This window comes from Danio aesculapii, chromosome 2, assembly GCF_903798145.1.
Source record: "Danio aesculapii chromosome 2, fDanAes4.1, whole genome shotgun sequence".
NCBI classification, from domain to species: Eukaryota; Metazoa; Chordata; class Actinopteri; order Cypriniformes; family Danionidae; genus Danio; species Danio aesculapii.
The window spans coordinates 55,525,668-55,543,327 of record NC_079436.1 but is presented as its reverse complement, the minus strand read 5'-3'; the positions used below and the strand labels follow the sequence as shown (position 1 = coordinate 55,543,327).

The following is a 17,660-nucleotide window of genomic DNA, read 5'->3' as shown; positions in this document are numbered from 1 at the left end:
ATGGGCGTTTCATTTCTAACATCAGAGCTGAGTTGTGGGATGGGCTGAACTGATTCAAATGAACCATATCAGGATTCAGCACAAAAGGATTCAAATGTCAAACACACATTCTGAGAAAATGACAAAGATTTCTGAGATCAGATGAATTTAAACCAGTTCTAGGAGATTCTTGCACAATTTTTTAGAAATTTTAAAAATGATGACCTGCTCTTTAATGAGCTTTCCTGTATCTGAGCTGTTTTATAGGTCTTTGGGTGTCATCTTTGTTTTCTCTGACAGTTTCAGGGAAGAATACATCCGTCACGAATAACTCTTCAGTGGTTCATAATCAAGGGTTTGGTGCTCCGGCTATTCAAAAGACACACACAGAACGAGGGTCTTCAGGGTTACGGTCTGCTGGTAACCCGTCCTCAGAATTTAGAGCTGTAAGTGCTGTGTCAAACCCACCGTCTGATCGTCTTCTAGCTAGTATTGTCTTTTTGTTGTCTTCCATTGTAGCTGCATCCGCTCCATCCCGATATTTGCTATCGCTGCTGTTTTGTCCATTTATGTCGTCCCGCACGTGCAAATGCCAAAATCATGCTTCGCTTTATAATTTAGGGATCATTAATGCATCATTCATTTGCTTTCATATCGCTCCAAATTGTTTCTTTTTCTTTTTAATAATGTCATTTTTAATGTATTTGGTACTAATACACTGCAAAAAATACCATTCTTACATAGAGTTTTTATATTTTGTAGAGTATTTCTAGTCCAAATATATAAAAATTGTCAAACCGAGAAATTATGCTCTTTCAAAAAAAGCTAAATAATCTAGTTTTCGCTTTCAAATAAGATTACTTACACTATTAGCAGATTATTTTGCTTGTTTTAAGGAAAAACTCACTCAATTTTGACATATTTTTTCTTGTTTAGAAGTTTCTTGTTTCTTTCATCATGAAAATGCTTCTTGATTTAAGAGTTTCGAGATATTTTGGACTAGAATCATGACAGAAGCTCTAGGTAAGAATTTGCTGATATTTTGCAGTGTACTGTAGTTTCTTCTTTAGTATCAAAATCTTGTGCTATTATTTCTTTGATATCAAATGACTAGAGAAGACTATTACATGCAGTGCAAATACAATGTAGATCACATTAATTAATTAATGTTTTTCCTGAAATAATGTATTTTTCATTCCAAATTTTGAAGGAATTTTATGGGTGTAAACAAACAACTAATATTCCTTCTAAATTGTGATTTATTTGTATTTTTTAATGAGTAAATAGCAGTTTCTAAAAAAAATGCCACACCAAAAATAAGTGAAGATTATTTATAAACTAATTTCGAGAGGATTTGCTGCTTATGATTGTCCACGGCTGGTCCTGCATTAGCTAACACATGATTTACCAATCAGATGTATCTTAAGTTGGCATAAAGAGTTTTCATATCTCAGTCATCTTCGTTTTGAAGAATCCCCCCGTCCACCTCCCTTTTCCTAAATAGGGCGGCATGGTGGCCCAGTGGTTAGCACTGTTGCCTCACAGCAAGAATGTCACTGGTTCAAGTCCTTAGCAGGCCAGTCGACATTTCTGTGCAAAGATTACATGTTCTCCCCATGCTTGCGTGGGTTTCCCCCGGGTTCCCTGGTTTCCTCCCACAGTCCAAAGACATGCGACACAAGTGAATCAGCCAAACCAAATTGACACTATAGATGAGCTCTTAGTCGGCAGTATATCTCTCTATAACAATACCTAATTTGTCATTAGCCATAAATAAGCAGGGGAGTTCTCGAGATCTACCTGAGCTCAAACTCCACTCTTGCCCTGCAAATTGGAGGGAGCCCTGGGCTCGAGGATCTTATAAGCTCAGGGCTCTCTCCCTGGACAGCATGCCAAACAAGCTTTATAATCAATCATCAGCTTAGTGTGAACTCTTGAAATGTTCTTTAAAGGAACATATAATCTGATCATTAAAACTTACAACAGTCGAACTAATAAATATATTTCTTTTGCATATATTTATTTTAACTTTCAGATCTGAATAGGACTCCATATTCACAACAATTTGAATATTCTTTAAAATCATAATAAATAAGTCATAATAAATAATTATTCACACTATTGCGAAGTGCCTGCAATAGCATTATTGTCCATGTTCATTATCACAATATATTGAGTGACTGATACTGTCAGAACTGTGACTCCAACAACATCAGTCACTCAGCGTACTTTTAATAATGTTAAACAGGTTAAATATGTAATAATTAGATTATAACTCTTTACATTTCATCAGGAGTGCAGTGGCTGATATTTAAGTGAATGACTATAGTATTTGCCTATAGTGCGGGATTCAATGTGACTACATTCATGTTTTTAAAAAGCAATTTAATTAAAATAAAAAGTATCTGGTATTACATTTACATTTGCATTACACAAATATAATTACCATATTTTTAAAAGTAATGCATTACTCGATACTTAGAAAAGTATGCATTATTATGTAACTCCAGATTCTTGTAATGCATTACTCCAACACTGGTTAGGACGTGGTGTAGGATGAGCATTTATTTATTTTTTGCAATTAAAAGTGGAAAAGTGTAATATAAATGTATTATATTTAGGCTTTTTAAAACTTTTTAATGGAAAATTTATGTTCTTTAAAAAAAAAAAAAAATATATATATATATATATATATATATATATATATATATATATATATATATATTAAATTTAAAATAATAATTATTATAATTATTGTATAATTACAATTATAATTTAAAAATTATATTTCAATATTTTTTATAATTCTATTTTTGACATACAGTACATTATAAAAGCATTACTGTACATTGTGCTGATTTAAGTTTAAATAGATCAGAAGGTTATTACTTGTCATGCATTACCTCCAACACTGGTTAGGACATGGTGTATTTTTAATTTATATTTTTGCAGTGAAAAAGCATAATAGGACCCTTTAATATGAAATGACAGTGGATTTTAAGTGGCCTACAGTTTCAGGTCAGTGTTATCTGATGATGCAGCTGAACAGGAACAACAGGAGGAAGTTCTGTAGTGGAAAAAACTCTGTGTTAAAGATTAAAACGCCAGTCATTTCATTTCTGAATTTATCAACTCAGGCTCTGTTAATAACAATAACCCTCTGACTTTTTTAAATCGATGTATGAACACTAGTTTTGCATATTTTAGTATGAAGTAATGTGTATTTATTTTAAAGAAAAAAAGTACTTGAGTATAAATACTAATTAATAAATTGTGTATTTTTAAAGTTTTAAATAATTTGTATGTAATTTAAAAACTAAGCATTTGCAGAAATCTTAAAGGTGCAGTAGCTGATCTGCCACAGTGCTAACCGGTTAGCATAATATCTTTGAAACACAATCCCTCCCCTGCTGTCCAAAGCCACGCCTCCTGAAACACAAACGTGAGCACCTTAAAGATGACAGCAGACAAGCCACTAGTAGAGCATGTCATTCGCCAGTTAGAAAACTTTACAGTACTTTATATCAAGCTTGTCATGCTTCCTCTAGCGTGCAAAACTAACTCCAATATTGATTCAGGTTTTTAACATGTTTTGATTCAGAGTTTGTTTTTACCGCTGTGACTCTCTTGTGCACATGCACGCGCTAATGGCAGATCTGCATGAACAGATGCGCAGATGTGCAAATCTACATTTGTTGACAGACAGTTTGGCCTACTTATCAGAATTATGGGAAATTGTCAGCAATATTTTAATTGGATGAATATTTTTTAGTCTTATGCCTTACCCAGAATATAAATATACATATAAATACATTTAGATCATTTACTTTAATCAGTACTATTGGAATGTGAAGAGACTTTCAACCAGCACAACAAAACCCGTTTCTGAAGACAATCACCTACTGCACCTTTAATAAATCTTCTTTGAGTCAAAACACACAATATATTAATTCATAAAACTATATATGAAACCATTTTTGCGTATTTTTGTTTGAGATAATGTTTATTTTAATGGAAAACATATTTAATAATAATAATAATTATTAATATAATAAATCTAAGCATTTTTCGGAAATCTTTATAAATCTTGTTTGAGTCAAAACACGCTGTATTAATTCATAAAACTATATATATTTGAATGTTTATTTATTTTAAAGTACAAAAGTACTTAATAATTCTTAATACTTAGTAATAAATGGTGTATTTTTAAGGTTTTAAAGCATTTGTATATTATTGAAAAATGAAGCCTTTTGTAGAAATCTTAATAAATCTTGTTTGAGTCAAAACACACTGTATTAGTTCATAAAACTATTAATGAAAACTCTTTTGATTGAAGTAATGTTTATTTATGTTAATGGAAAACCTATGTAATAATTATTAATAATAAATTATCTTTTTTAAGCATTTTTAATCATGTTATGATATTTAAAAACGAATCGTTTGCAGAAATCTTTATAAATCTTGTTTGAGTCAAAACACACTATTAGTTCATAAAACTATTAATGAAAACTCTTTTTGATTGAAGTAATCTTTATTTATTTTAAATGACAAAAGTACTTAATAATTATTAATATTTATTAATAAATTGTGTATTCTGAAGGTTTTGAAGCATTTGTATGTTTAAAAACTGAGCATTTTGCTGAATCTTAGTAAATCTTGATTGTCAAAACGACAATGTATTAATTCTTAAACTATTAATTAAAACTAATTCTACATATTTTTGTTTGAGATAATGTTTATTTTAATGGAAAACATATTTAATAATAATTATTATTATTAAAATAATAAATCTAAGCATTTTTCAGAAATCTTTATAAATCTTGTTTGAGTCAAAACACACTGTATTAATTCATAAAACTATATATATTTGAATGTTTATTTATTTTAAAGTACAAAAGTACTTAATAATTCTTAATACTTAGTAATAAATGGTGTATTTTTAAGGTTTTAAAGCGTTTGTATATTATTTAAAAACTAAACCTTTTGTAGAAATCTTAATAAATCTTGTTTGAGTCAAAACACACTGTATTAGTTCATAAAACTATTAATGAAAACTCTGTTTGATTGAAGTAATGTTTATTTATTTAAATGACAAAAGTATTTAATAATTATTAATAATAAATGATCTATTTTAATCATTTTTAATCATGTTATGATATCTAAAAACTAATTGTTTGCAGAAATCTTTATAAATCTTGTTTGAGGCAAAACAGACTATTAGTTCATAAAACTATTAACGAAAACTCTTTTGATTGAAGTAATGTTTATTTATGTTAATGGAAAACCTATGTAATAATTATTAATAATAAATTATCTTTTTTAAGCATTTTTAATCATGTTATGATATTTAAAAACGAATCGTTTGTAGAAATCTTTATAAATCTTGTTTGAGTCAAAACACACTATTAATTCATAAAACTATTAATGAAAACTGTTTTGATTAAAGTAATGTTTATTTATTTTAAAGGACAAAAGTACTTAATTATTAATATTTATTAATAAATTGTGTATTCTGAAGGTTTTGAAGCATTTGTATGTTTAAAAACTGAGCATTTTGCTGAATCTTAGTAAATCTTGATTGTCAAAACGACAATGTATTAATTCTTAAAACTATTAATTAAAACTAATTCTACATATTTTTGTTTGAGATAATGTTCATTTTAATGGAAAACATATTTAATAATAATAATAATTATTAATATAATAAATCTAAGCAGTTTTCAGAAATCTTTATAAATCTCGAGTCAAAACACACTGTATTAATTCATAAAACTATATATATTTGAATGTTTATTTATTTTAAAGTACAAAAGTACTAAATAATTCTTAATACTTAGTAATAAATGGTGTATTTTTAAGGTTTTAAAGCATTTGTATATTATTTAAAAACTAAACCTTTTGTAGAAATCTTAATAAATCTTGTTTGAGGCAAAACACACTGTATTAGTTCATAAAACTATATATGAAAACTCTTTTTGATTGAAGTAATGTTTATTTATGTTAATGGAAAACCTATGTAATAATTATTAATAATAAATGATCTATTTTAAGCATTTTTAATCATGTTATGATATTTAAAAACTAATCGTTTGCAGAAATCTTTATAAATCTTGTTTGAGTCAAAACACACTATTAATTCATAAAACTATTAATAAAAACTCTTTTTGATTGAAGTAATCTTTATTTATTTTAAAGGACAAAAGTACTTAATTATTAATATTTATTAATAAATTGTGTATTCTGAAGGTTTTGAAGCATTTGTATGTTTAAAAACTGAGCATTTTGCTGAATCTTAGTAAATCTTGATTGTCAAAACGACAATGTATTAATTCTTAAAACTATTAATTAAAACTAATTCTACATATTTTTGTTTGAGATAATGTTCATTTTAATGGAAAACATATTTAATAATAATAATTATTATTAATATAATAAATCTAAGCAGTTTTCAGAAATCTTTATAAATCTTGTTTGAGTCAAAACACACTGTATTAATTCATGAAACTATATATATTTGAATGTTTATTTATTTTAAAGTACAAAAGTACTTAATAATTCTTAATACTTAGTAATAAATGGTGTATTTTTAAGGTTTTAAAGCATTTGTATATTATTGAAAAATGAAGCCTTTTGTAGAAATCTTAATAAATCTTGTTTGAGGCAAAACACACTGTATTAGTTCATAAAACTATATATGAAAACTCTGTTTGATTGAAGTAATGTTTATTTATTTAAATGACAAAAGTATTTAATAATTATTAATAATAAATGATCTGTTTTAAGCATTTTTAATCATGTTATGATATTTAAAAACTAATCGTTTGCAGAAATCTTTATAAATCTTGTTTGAGTCAAAACACACTATTAGTTCATAAAACTATTAATGAAAACTGTTTGATTGAAGTAATGTTTATTTATTTAAAGGACAAAAGTACTTAATTATTAATATTTATTAATAAATTGTGTATTCTGAAGGTTTTGAAGCATTTGCATGTTTAAAAACTGAGCATTTTGCTGAATCTTAGTAAATCTTGATTGTCAAAACGACAATGTATTAATTCTTAAACTATTTATTAAAACTAATTCTACATATTTTTGTTTGAACTAATGTTTATTTCTTTTAAAGCAAAAAATTACTTAATTAAATATTAATAAATTGTTTACTTTTAAGCTTTTAAATCATTTATCATGTTATTTAAAAACTGAGCATTTGCAGAAATCTTTACAAATCGTGTTTGTCAAAGCACACAATGTATTAATTCAGAAAACTGTATATGAAAGCTAGTCTTGCGTATTTTTGTTTGAAGTAATGTTTATTTTAAAGGAAAGGGTATTTAATAATTAATAATAGTTATTAATTAAAATAATTAAAGTATTTTGTTATTTAAAAATATAAATCTACAAACGCAAATTGAAGCGTTTTGATAAATATATATAAATATTGTTTGACTCAAAACACACCGTATTAATTTATAAACTATATGAGCACTAATTCTGCATATTTTAGTATAAAGTGCTGTTTATTTATTGTAAAGTAAAAAGTGTTTCTTGTTAGATTGTCACTGCAGGCTTCTGCAACAACTTCACTATCAGTCTTTCTGGTGCAATACTTTCTTCACCTCAACGAATGATTTCTTACTACCAAATATACAATCTAATTTAATATGTCCAAAACTTGAATAAGCATGGTAAAACAAAAGCACTAATATGACCTTACCAATGTATCATGACCTGCAAATGACTCTTTGGTCTAGAAAAGTGCGAAGCTTTTTACCAACACGCTTCCTGTTTTCTAACTTGGAGTGAGAACAGCTTTCACCACAGTGTCACGGTTACTCCATGCCCTTTATTATGCACTATAAATGAATGCATTGCATGGCATCGCTTTCAGCATATTACAAGATACTTGTGTAGCTGTAAGCATCACTGATGCATTTCGCATGATGCATAATGAACAGTAAACGTGATTTTTAACATCACTGAATCTGGGTCAGCTTGACCTGAGTTCACATATTGCAGACTTTTCATGCAGTGCATCTGCAGTTTGCATTTTTGCATGAGGCTTTTGTGTTTTGTAGCTTATCACTTTAAAGATCGACTTGTTAAGAAATAATAATAATTCATAGATGAATAAATTGAATATATAAAGCTTCTTAAAACATTTGTCAAATTTTTGTTATTTTTAAAAACATTTTGCAGTAATCTTAAAGTTAAAAAATCTGCATTAAAGTGAGTTTTATTCGACAAATGTGCACAAAACACAAGGATTTTTTACATTTTTTATCAGGAGCTCAGGCTACATGCATCATATCAACACAAGGTGACAGAATGGCATTTAAATAAGTGGAAAATAAAGTAAACAATAACAATTATATATTTAAATACATGCATACAGATTCTACATACATTCAGTGCAGTATGTGCATTGTTGATTGTTTTAACTCTACATGTAAGAAATAAATATTTATTTAAAAATATTTGGTAACACTTTACAGTAAGGTTGCATTAGTTAATGTTGGTTGATGCATTTACTAAGATGAATAAACAAACAACAGTGCGTTTATTACAGTATTTGTTCATGTTAGTAAATGATAATCCAGTTGTTAAGTCACGGTGCATTAACTAATGCTGACAAGCTTAAATGTGGATGTTAATAATGCATTAGTAAATGTTCAACTATGATTAATAAATGCTGTACAAGTATAGATCACTGTTAGTTTATGCTAGTTAATACATTAATGAAACCTTATTATATAATGTGACCAAAGTGGCTTTCAGGTTGCAGAATCCATAAACACAAGACAGAACAGTCTTGTTTGAGTCAAAGCGCACATTGTGTTAATTCATCAACCTTAAACTATTTTTGATCAGTTAAACATCTGATTTTTAATATCTGTCTGCATGTGTACATTCAAAAAAACTAAATGAACATTGTTCTGCATATTTTCTATTTGAAATAATACCTTTTTTTCTGCAACAACTTTACTATCAGTCTTCCTTGTGCAATGTTTTCTTGACCTCAGTCAATGAGTTCTTAATTCTGTATATAAAAACTAATTTAGCATTTCCTGATGATTGTGATTCCTAAAAAATGACTTGTATAACAATATAGAAAATAGAAATTATTAATAAATTAACCAATTGTGCATTTCAAGGGTCAAAAACAATGCATTTTGCAGAAATCTTTATGAATCTGTGTGAAAAAACACAATGTTTTTAATTCATCTATAAAACTATTTTAAACAGTTTTCATTTTGTTAGGTTAAACAGTTTAAGTTAAACAGTTAAACGTCTGATTGTATGACCTGATTGTTTCTAGTCGAAATATCTAAAAACATTTTCTAAACGAGCAAAAAAAATAGTCTTGTTTTCAGAAATAGTTAGTCAAAATTAAGTGAGTTTTTCCTTACTAGCAAAATAATCCCAATTTTGCTTTGAAACAACTATCAAAAGGCCAGTAAAGTATGGAGTGCCTCAAGGATCGGTTTTAGGCCCTTTACTATTTACAATACATGCTGACATAGGCAAACATTGACAAAATAATCTTGTTTTTGCTTTGAAATGATATTATTTTACTTTCCCCATCGGCAGATTATTTTACTATAGTTGTTTGACCAGTCTTTTACATCTTTAATTCACTCAGTTTGCTTAGACAGTTCGGATATCTCATCAGGTTATGTTGAAATATATAATCGAGCTAATCCCATGCCTTCTAATAATGTCTCCTAGCATGTATACTGTGAATAGCAAAGGGCCTAAAGCCGATCCTTGAGGCACTCAATACTATACTGACCAGGCTTTTTCAGTTATATCAAAGCAAAAACAAGATTATTCAGTAACACTTTATGTCTCGTTAACAAACCATTACCTAAGACTATTAGCTCAACTAACTGCTAATTAGCTGCGTATAAATAGTTAGTAAGGTGGAAGTTGCGTTTATGTTTTGGGTAGGATTAGGGATGTAGAATAAAATCATACGTTATAACTAGGGCCAGACGGAATCTGCTGAAATTTTTTGCTATTTCTGCGAAGAATTTTGGTAAAAGTCTGCGGATTTGTGCGTAATTATTTTGGGAGTTTCATAACTAAAACCTTAATATGTGAAATAAAAAATAATCTCTTTTCAACTTGTATTTAACGTTTAAAATGCAATTAGATTCACTTTATTTGGTAAACAAAGCAAGTCTCTCATATAATATCTCTACTAAAAGACAGAAAATATTACTGTATAAACTGCATTGTACATAAATCAGATGAACACTTTCATATTAGTCAATAATATTACTGTAATTAATTTAAAAAGTGAGTAAATATAGATTAACACACATTTACTAAAGTAAATAAACAGAATTAATAATGGGCTGAAAATCTGCAGAAAATCTGTGGAATTCTGCGCGCTCAGATTCCATGTTGGCCTAATTATAACTTCTAAAAGACAGTTCATATTGCACTAATAGGCAGGTAATAAGCCAGTAGTTAATAGCATAGCTACTGTGACTTAAATAAAGTGTTACCGATTATTCTACTATTCTTATTGGCAGATTTTTTTGCTAATTGTTGGTCATCCAGTCTTTTACATCTTTAATACACTCAGTAAGCTTTGACAGTTTGGATATCTCATTAGGTTTTGTTGAAATATATAATTGAACTAATGCCTTCTGATAATATCTACCTGCATGTATATTGTGAATAGCAAAGGGCCTAAAATCAATCCTTGAGGCACTTCTTACTTTACTGACCTGACTTTTGGTTACCAAAAACAAGATTATTTGGTAGTACTTTATTTTAAGTCACAGTTAATTCTATTAGCAAATCATTAACTAAAGACTATTAGCTCAACAAACTGCTTGTTAATATATAGTATCTACATTGTATAAGCGCTATACAAATAAAGGTGAATTGAATATTGCTAGGTACCCAAAAACCATGTATACATTGCTGTATTTTACACGTAAGTCACATTATCCAACAAAACAAAACACACACAAAAAATAAAATAAAGAACACTATACTTAGTTAGACCTCTCGTAATAAATGGCCAATATTATTGTTGTCAATGTAGTAATTAAACGGCTTCCATATTTCTTCATATACATCCATTTTGTTTTTAATAAAATATGTTACTTTTTCCATGGCCATACATTGTGCCACGGCATTAATCCAGGTTTCAATAGATGGTGGATCAGGCCTTTTTCCAGCTAAGAGCTATCATTCTTTCAGCTTGTAATATAGCATAGTCTATGAATTTGCGCTGCTGAAGATTTAGTTTGTTGGTCATCCAGTCTTTTACACCTTTAATACACTCAGTAAGCTTTGACAGTTTGGATATCTCATCAGGTTTTGTTGAAATATATAATTGAACTAATGCCTTCTGATAATATCTACCTGCATGTATATTGTGAATAGCAAAGGGCCTAAAATCAATCCTTGAGGCACTTCTTACTTTACTGACCTGACCTTTGGTTACCAAAAACAAGATTATTTGGTAGTACTTTATTTTAAGTCACAGTTAATTCTATTAGCAAATCATTAACTAAAGACTATTAGCTCAACAAACTGCTTGTTAATACATAGTATTGCTAGGTACCCAAAAACCATGTATACATTGCTGTATTTTACACATTAATTAATAAAGTATGTTACTTTTTTCATGGCCATACATTGTGCCACGGCATTAATCCAGGTTTCAATAGATGGTGGATCAGGCCTTTTTCCAGCTAAGAGCTATCATTCTTTTAGCTTGTAATATAGCATAATCTATGAATTTGCGCTGCTGAAGATTTAGTTTAAGGTTCTTTGGATATAAATGTAGCAAAATCATTTTTGCATCTAGTGGAATATTCAAGGGTACAATTATCTTTGTAATATTAATCACTTCCACCCAAAAGTCTCTAATAATGTTGCATTCCCAAACACAATGCACAAATGAACCCTGAGCTGCTCTATTTAAAGCGTGTATCAGGAATATTTATATTAAACCTACTTAGTTTGACAGGAGTTATGTAAGTCTGCATCAACCAGTTATATTGAAGTAATTTTAAGCTAACGCTCCCTAACTGTTTCTTGTTCTTTATCTTTTATTTATTGCTATTATTAAATATTACAGTAGTTGTAATTCTTGATTTGAATGTAGTATCTTTCAAATATTTGCCAAGTGATGTTTTAACAGAGCAGTGAGCATTTTTACTGTATTTTCTATAATATGTTTCTTCTAACAGGTGTCAAATCCATTATTTTATTTAATTATTGATTGTATTTTTATTTTATTAAGATTTTTTATATAGATTTTGCCAATATTTTAGTACCTGATAAATAAAAACATAACCACTGTTGTCCAATAACTTGCCTAAACATGCCTAGTTGACCCTAACATACCTAGTTAACCTAGTTAACCTAGTTAAGCATAGCATGAGTTGTGATTAACTAAAGTGTTACTAATTATTTTGCTAATTGTTGTTCATCCAGTCTACATCTTTAATACATTCAGTTAGCTTAGAAAGATCTCATCAGGTCTTGTTCCAGAATCAGAATCAGAATCAGAAAGAGCTTTATTGCCAGGTATGTTCACACATACGAGGAATTTGTTTTCGTGACAGTGCTTCTACAGTGCAACAGGATTACAGAGACAGGACAAAAAGCAGATAATAAATATATTAAAAAAATAAAAAATAAATGAAAAAATAGAAAAAAATAGAAAAAAAAGCAATAAAAAAAATAGAAAAAAAAGAACAAAAAAAAAATAGAAAAAAATAGAAAAAAATAGAAAAATAGAAAAAGAAAAAAAAATAGAAAAAAAAATAAATAAAATAGAAAATAGATGAAATATATAATTGATCTAATCTTATGTCTTCTGATAATGTCTCTCAGCATGTATTGTGAATAGCAAAGGGCCTAAAACCGATCCTTGAGGCACTCTATAGTTTACTGACCTGACTCTTGACGGTTGTTTCAAAGCAAAAACGAGATTATTTTGCCTTCCTCATTGGCATTTTGCTTGTTTTAAAGAAAATTTTTGACGTATTATTTCTAAAAACAAGACAATAATTTGTTCTTGTCTAGAAAACTCTTCTTGATTTAAGAATTTGTTCGATAGTTTGACTAGAAACAAGACAAAAACTCCAAGTAAGAAAAGCATCACGTACTGCATGTTTAGTTTGGAGCTCATCTGCATGTTTGCATGAGGCTTTTTGTGTTTTGCGTGTCATGCTTCAGTCTTTAGTGCTGTGCTGTGCTGTAATCGGTGTCTCTCCCAGGCACTGAACACATGAAGGTAAGGTGAATCTGGGGTCTGCTGACCACATCTGAGCGCTCTGCATGTGTTTGTTTCAACCACCAAACACCTACTCCACCCCGTGTGAACACAAATCCCTTCACAAATCACCCTGAGAAATCAAACCCAATGCTTTAATGCAATGTAAGAGCTGCTGCAGTGAGAAAAATTGGTGAAGATTCAAAATAAAGCATTATATATACAGCTGAAGTCAGAATTATTAGCCCCGCTGAATTATTAGCCCCCCTGTTTATTTTTTTACCCAATTTCTGTTTAACGGAGAGAAGATTTGCTCGACACATTTCTAAACATAATACTTTTAATAACTCATTTTCAGTAACTGATTATTTTATCTTTGTCATGATGACAGCACATAATATTTGACTAGATAGTTTTCAAGACACTTCTATACAGTTTAAAGTGACATTTAAAGGCTTAACTAGGTTAATTAGGTTAACTAGGCAGGTTAGGGTAATTAGGCAAGTTATTGTGTAACGATGGTTCGTTCTAGACTATCGAAAAAAATTTGCTTAAAGGGGCTAATAATTTTGACCTTAAAATGGGTTTTAAAAAATTATAACTGCTTTTATTCTAGCTGAAATAAAACAAATAAAAACTTTCTCCAGAAGAAAAAATATTATCAGACATACTGTGAAAATTTCCTTGCTCTGTTAAACATCTTTTGGGAAATGTTTAAAAAAGAAAGAAAATTCTAAGGGGGCTAATAATTCTGACAATTTATTTGGGCTGAATTTAAACAAAAAAATTAAGTTGAAGATTATTAAATTTAATTTGTTTGTTTAAATTTAACACAAACAAATTGTTTGCAACAGTTTTGCATGCAACTTTTTTTTCAGTGTAGGTCCTAATATATACCTTTGAGGTACCAATATGGACCTTTCAAGTACATATGTGTACCTTTTGAAAAGGTACCACCCCAGTGACAGCTCGTGTACCTTTATTTCTGAGAGTGCATCATGGCAAAGACAGATGAATTGAGTTAATAGTTATTAAAGCCATTATGCTTAAAAATGTGTTGAAATAAATCTTTTCTCTGTAAAACAGTATATTTGACAAAGTAACTTTAAAAAGAAATCACAGGAGAGCGAATAGTTTTGCACACATGCAGTAGAATTCAAAATTATTCGCCCTCCTGTGATTTATTTATTTGTTTATTTTATTTATTTATTTATTTTTTGTCTTTATCAATTATTTCTCAAACGATGTTGAACAGATTCAGGAATTTTTCACAGTATTTCCTATAATATTGTTTCTTCTGGAGAAAGGCTTATTTGTTTTATTTTGGCTAGAATGAAAGCAGTTTTTAATTATTTTAAACCATTTTAAGGTCAATATTATTAGCCCCCTTAAGCAATATTTGTTTTGGATTGTCTACAACAAACCACTGTTATATGGGACGTTCTACCAGAAATGTACATTTTGATTTCAAAAAAATGTGATCAGGCCTGTTTTAAGCTTGTCGCCCTCAAAAAAAACCCATACAAAAACAAGCATAAAATCATACAATTCAATGATAGAACGTGTCCTTGATCAGTCAGCGTCTCCTCCATCAAATGATGTCACTTCCGAGTCATAGCCTTAAAGGTGTATTACATGCATTTTATGTTAAATTTAATGCAAACGTGACAGGACTGACAGAAACATGGGGACATTTGTACAATAGTATTTATTTGTAGAATTTATTTATAATGTCATGTTTTTAATCAAGTGATGTGAACGATAACAACTTATTTCTGGAGGATTCTTTTTTCTAATTAAAGAGCCCATATTATACATGAAATAGGGTCATATGTAGGTTGTAAGGGTCTCCAACAACAGTCTAATATGCATGCAAGGTCAAAAAACACTTTGATGGTCTTATAATCTGCATTTATTTTTACCTAATTATCCCAGCGACTCCCATATGAGTCGTTCAGCGATTCATTTGTTCCCAACCCCCTCCTCAGCGCGAAGCTAATCTGCGCTGATTGGACCAATTTTAATCGCACTTACTTACACTAGTGCATAAACCTCAACCACTGACTCTTCACAGTTTCATCTTTGGGTAGAGACTGTCAATATTATCCATCTGAGCACAGCGTGACTTCATTCGACCGGCGGCGTCTGTGTGTGTGTGTGTGTCTAGTGTTTTTTCTGTGTTAGTGGGCGGGGCCGCAGGTTTCAAATCTCCCTGGTTTGCGCGCGTAACTACTGGCGAGGCTTGTGTTTCGTAGCCGCGTCATCGCGAAACACCTAATGACTCGTTATCAAGACGACTCGTTTGAAGCACTATGAATCGACTCTTTTATAGATGAATCAATAATTTTAAACACTGTACACTTACAGATTTAAGCCTTAGCTGGATATTTCACTTCACCTAGAGCTGTGTGACACACTACATGGAAGGGCATTTTCAAAAACCCATAATATGGGCTCTTTAACAGTTTTGGTAACACTTTATTTTGATGATCCATTTGAGTGTTAGTAGACTGTCTGCTTAATATCTGTTGATATGCTCCTTCAACAGACATCTAACTGATTATAAGAAACTTTGCAAATACATGTCAACTTACACTAACCCTAACCCTAACCTAACAGTCTACTTATAATCTAATGAGAATTAGTTAGCATGTAGATGCAATATAATTCAACAAACAGACCATCAAAGTAAAGTGTGACCGCAGTTTTTAGCATAACAAAACTTAAAGCTGTACTTTCATTTGGGCCGAGGACAAGGACAATGACAGGATGTGTAAAGTGTTTTTAATAAAGAACAAAAATCTAAGAATCAAATTCCTTTACATATTACTTTACCGAACAACTCGCAGAAATCAACCATCAGTCCCATGTAGACATTTTTGGGATGAAAATTTATTCACTGTATTTATGTTTTTATTTCAGGGACAGATAATGTACGTTTCTGGTAGAATATCCCATACAATGACTTGCCTAATGGGGTATATGCCAAAGTATGCTAACAGGACTTTTAATTTGACAGTAACCTGTGTTAATCATTTCCGGTGAATTGTATGCCATTGCAAAATCGTCGCGTTTAAGGTCTGTTTTCTTTAAAAATCAGAGATCTCCACTGGCTGAGTGATATCCGATATAAAGCGCGTCTCAGATTGTACAAGAAGCACTGCATTAAATTAAATATTTCCCTGCCATGTCTTTATAATATGAGCATTTATTGTACCCCAGTATATTCAATGGAGCTTCTGCGCTGCCGATTCTGACAGGCGCGTGCGAGTAAACAGCTTTTTGTCTCGTTTTACGCTTGAGCAACTAAATGAATGCCAAAGTCTGTTTAACTGATTGTATTTTAATAACATTACAACATCGATGCTGTAAAAGGAATGGTATAAAATGGAAAAAAAACTCACATTAACAGGTCACCGGAAGTTTATCAGTATGGGAAACACACTAGCTCGGCATATACCCTGTTACCCAAACTTTGACCTAATTAACCTGGTTAAGCCTTTAAATGTGACATTAAGCTGAATACTAGTATCTTGAAAACTATCTAGTCAAATATTATGTACTGTCATCATAGCAAAGATAAAATAAATCAGTTACTAGAAATGAGTTATTAAAACTATTATGATCAGAAATGTGTTGAAAAACATCTTCTCTCCGTTAAACAGAAATTAGGGATACAAATATACGGAGGGGCTAATCATTCTGACTTCAACTGTACATACACATAATTCCCCCCTTAAGTGCTGTAGTGATTGTATTGAGTGTGTGTGTTGAGTTGGGTTTGGTTTAATAAAGTGTGTGTTTTTTGTGCTTCAGTTCGGAAGTGAGGCGCAGCAGCTGGAATGGGCCAAACGGGAGAGTCAGCGGGAGGAGGCGGAGCGAATCCGGAGACTCCGCCTCCAGGAGGAGCAGGATCTTGAACTGGCCCTCGCTCTCAGTCGAGCTCAGATGCCCAGAAGCTGAAACTGCTACTGGATGCGTTTTTCAATTTCTACTGGCAATCACATCTCAGGTTTGCTGATCAATGTCACGCTACAAATGCCGAAGACACCCGGAACTAATGAAGTGCTCATGACTTAAAACTTAAAGGGATAGTTCACTCCTAACTGAAAATTCTGCCATCATTTACTCACTCATGTTTCAGACTTTTCTTTTTCTATTGTTGAACACAAAATAAGATATTTTGAAGAATGCTGGAAACTTGTAAAAAAGGAAAAACAAATAATATTGAAGTCAATGATTACAGGTTTACAGCATTCTTTAAAATATCTTCTTTTGTGTTCGACTGAAAAAAAACTCATGTTTAAAACCACTTGAGGGAGAGTAAATCATTTTTTTTTTAAACCTTTATGAGTTTCTTTATTTTAAAAAGAAGATATTTTAAAGAATACTGGAAACCTGTAACCATTGAGTTTTATAGTAGGAAAAACAA

The 17,660-nt window shown here is 30.2% G+C and overlaps 1 protein-coding gene across 2 annotated transcripts in view; it reads left to right on the top strand.

Moving 5' to 3' along the window:
• eps15l1b (epidermal growth factor receptor pathway substrate 15-like 1b) overlaps nt 1-17,297 on the top strand; it is a 102,963-nt gene extending 85,666 nt beyond the window's left edge. The window contains exons 23-24 of one of the 2 annotated variants that reach the window (XM_056445959.1): nt 280-425; nt 17,045-17,297. In XM_056445959.1, coding sequence (XP_056301934.1) covers nt 280-425; nt 17,045-17,191 — 293 coding nt within the window. In that variant the 3' untranslated portion in view covers nt 17,192-17,297. The remainder of the gene's footprint in view (nt 1-279; nt 426-17,044) is intronic. The other variant, XM_056445968.1, reaches the window with a different exon arrangement.
• The last annotated feature ends 363 nt before the right edge of the window (nt 17,298-17,660 follow it).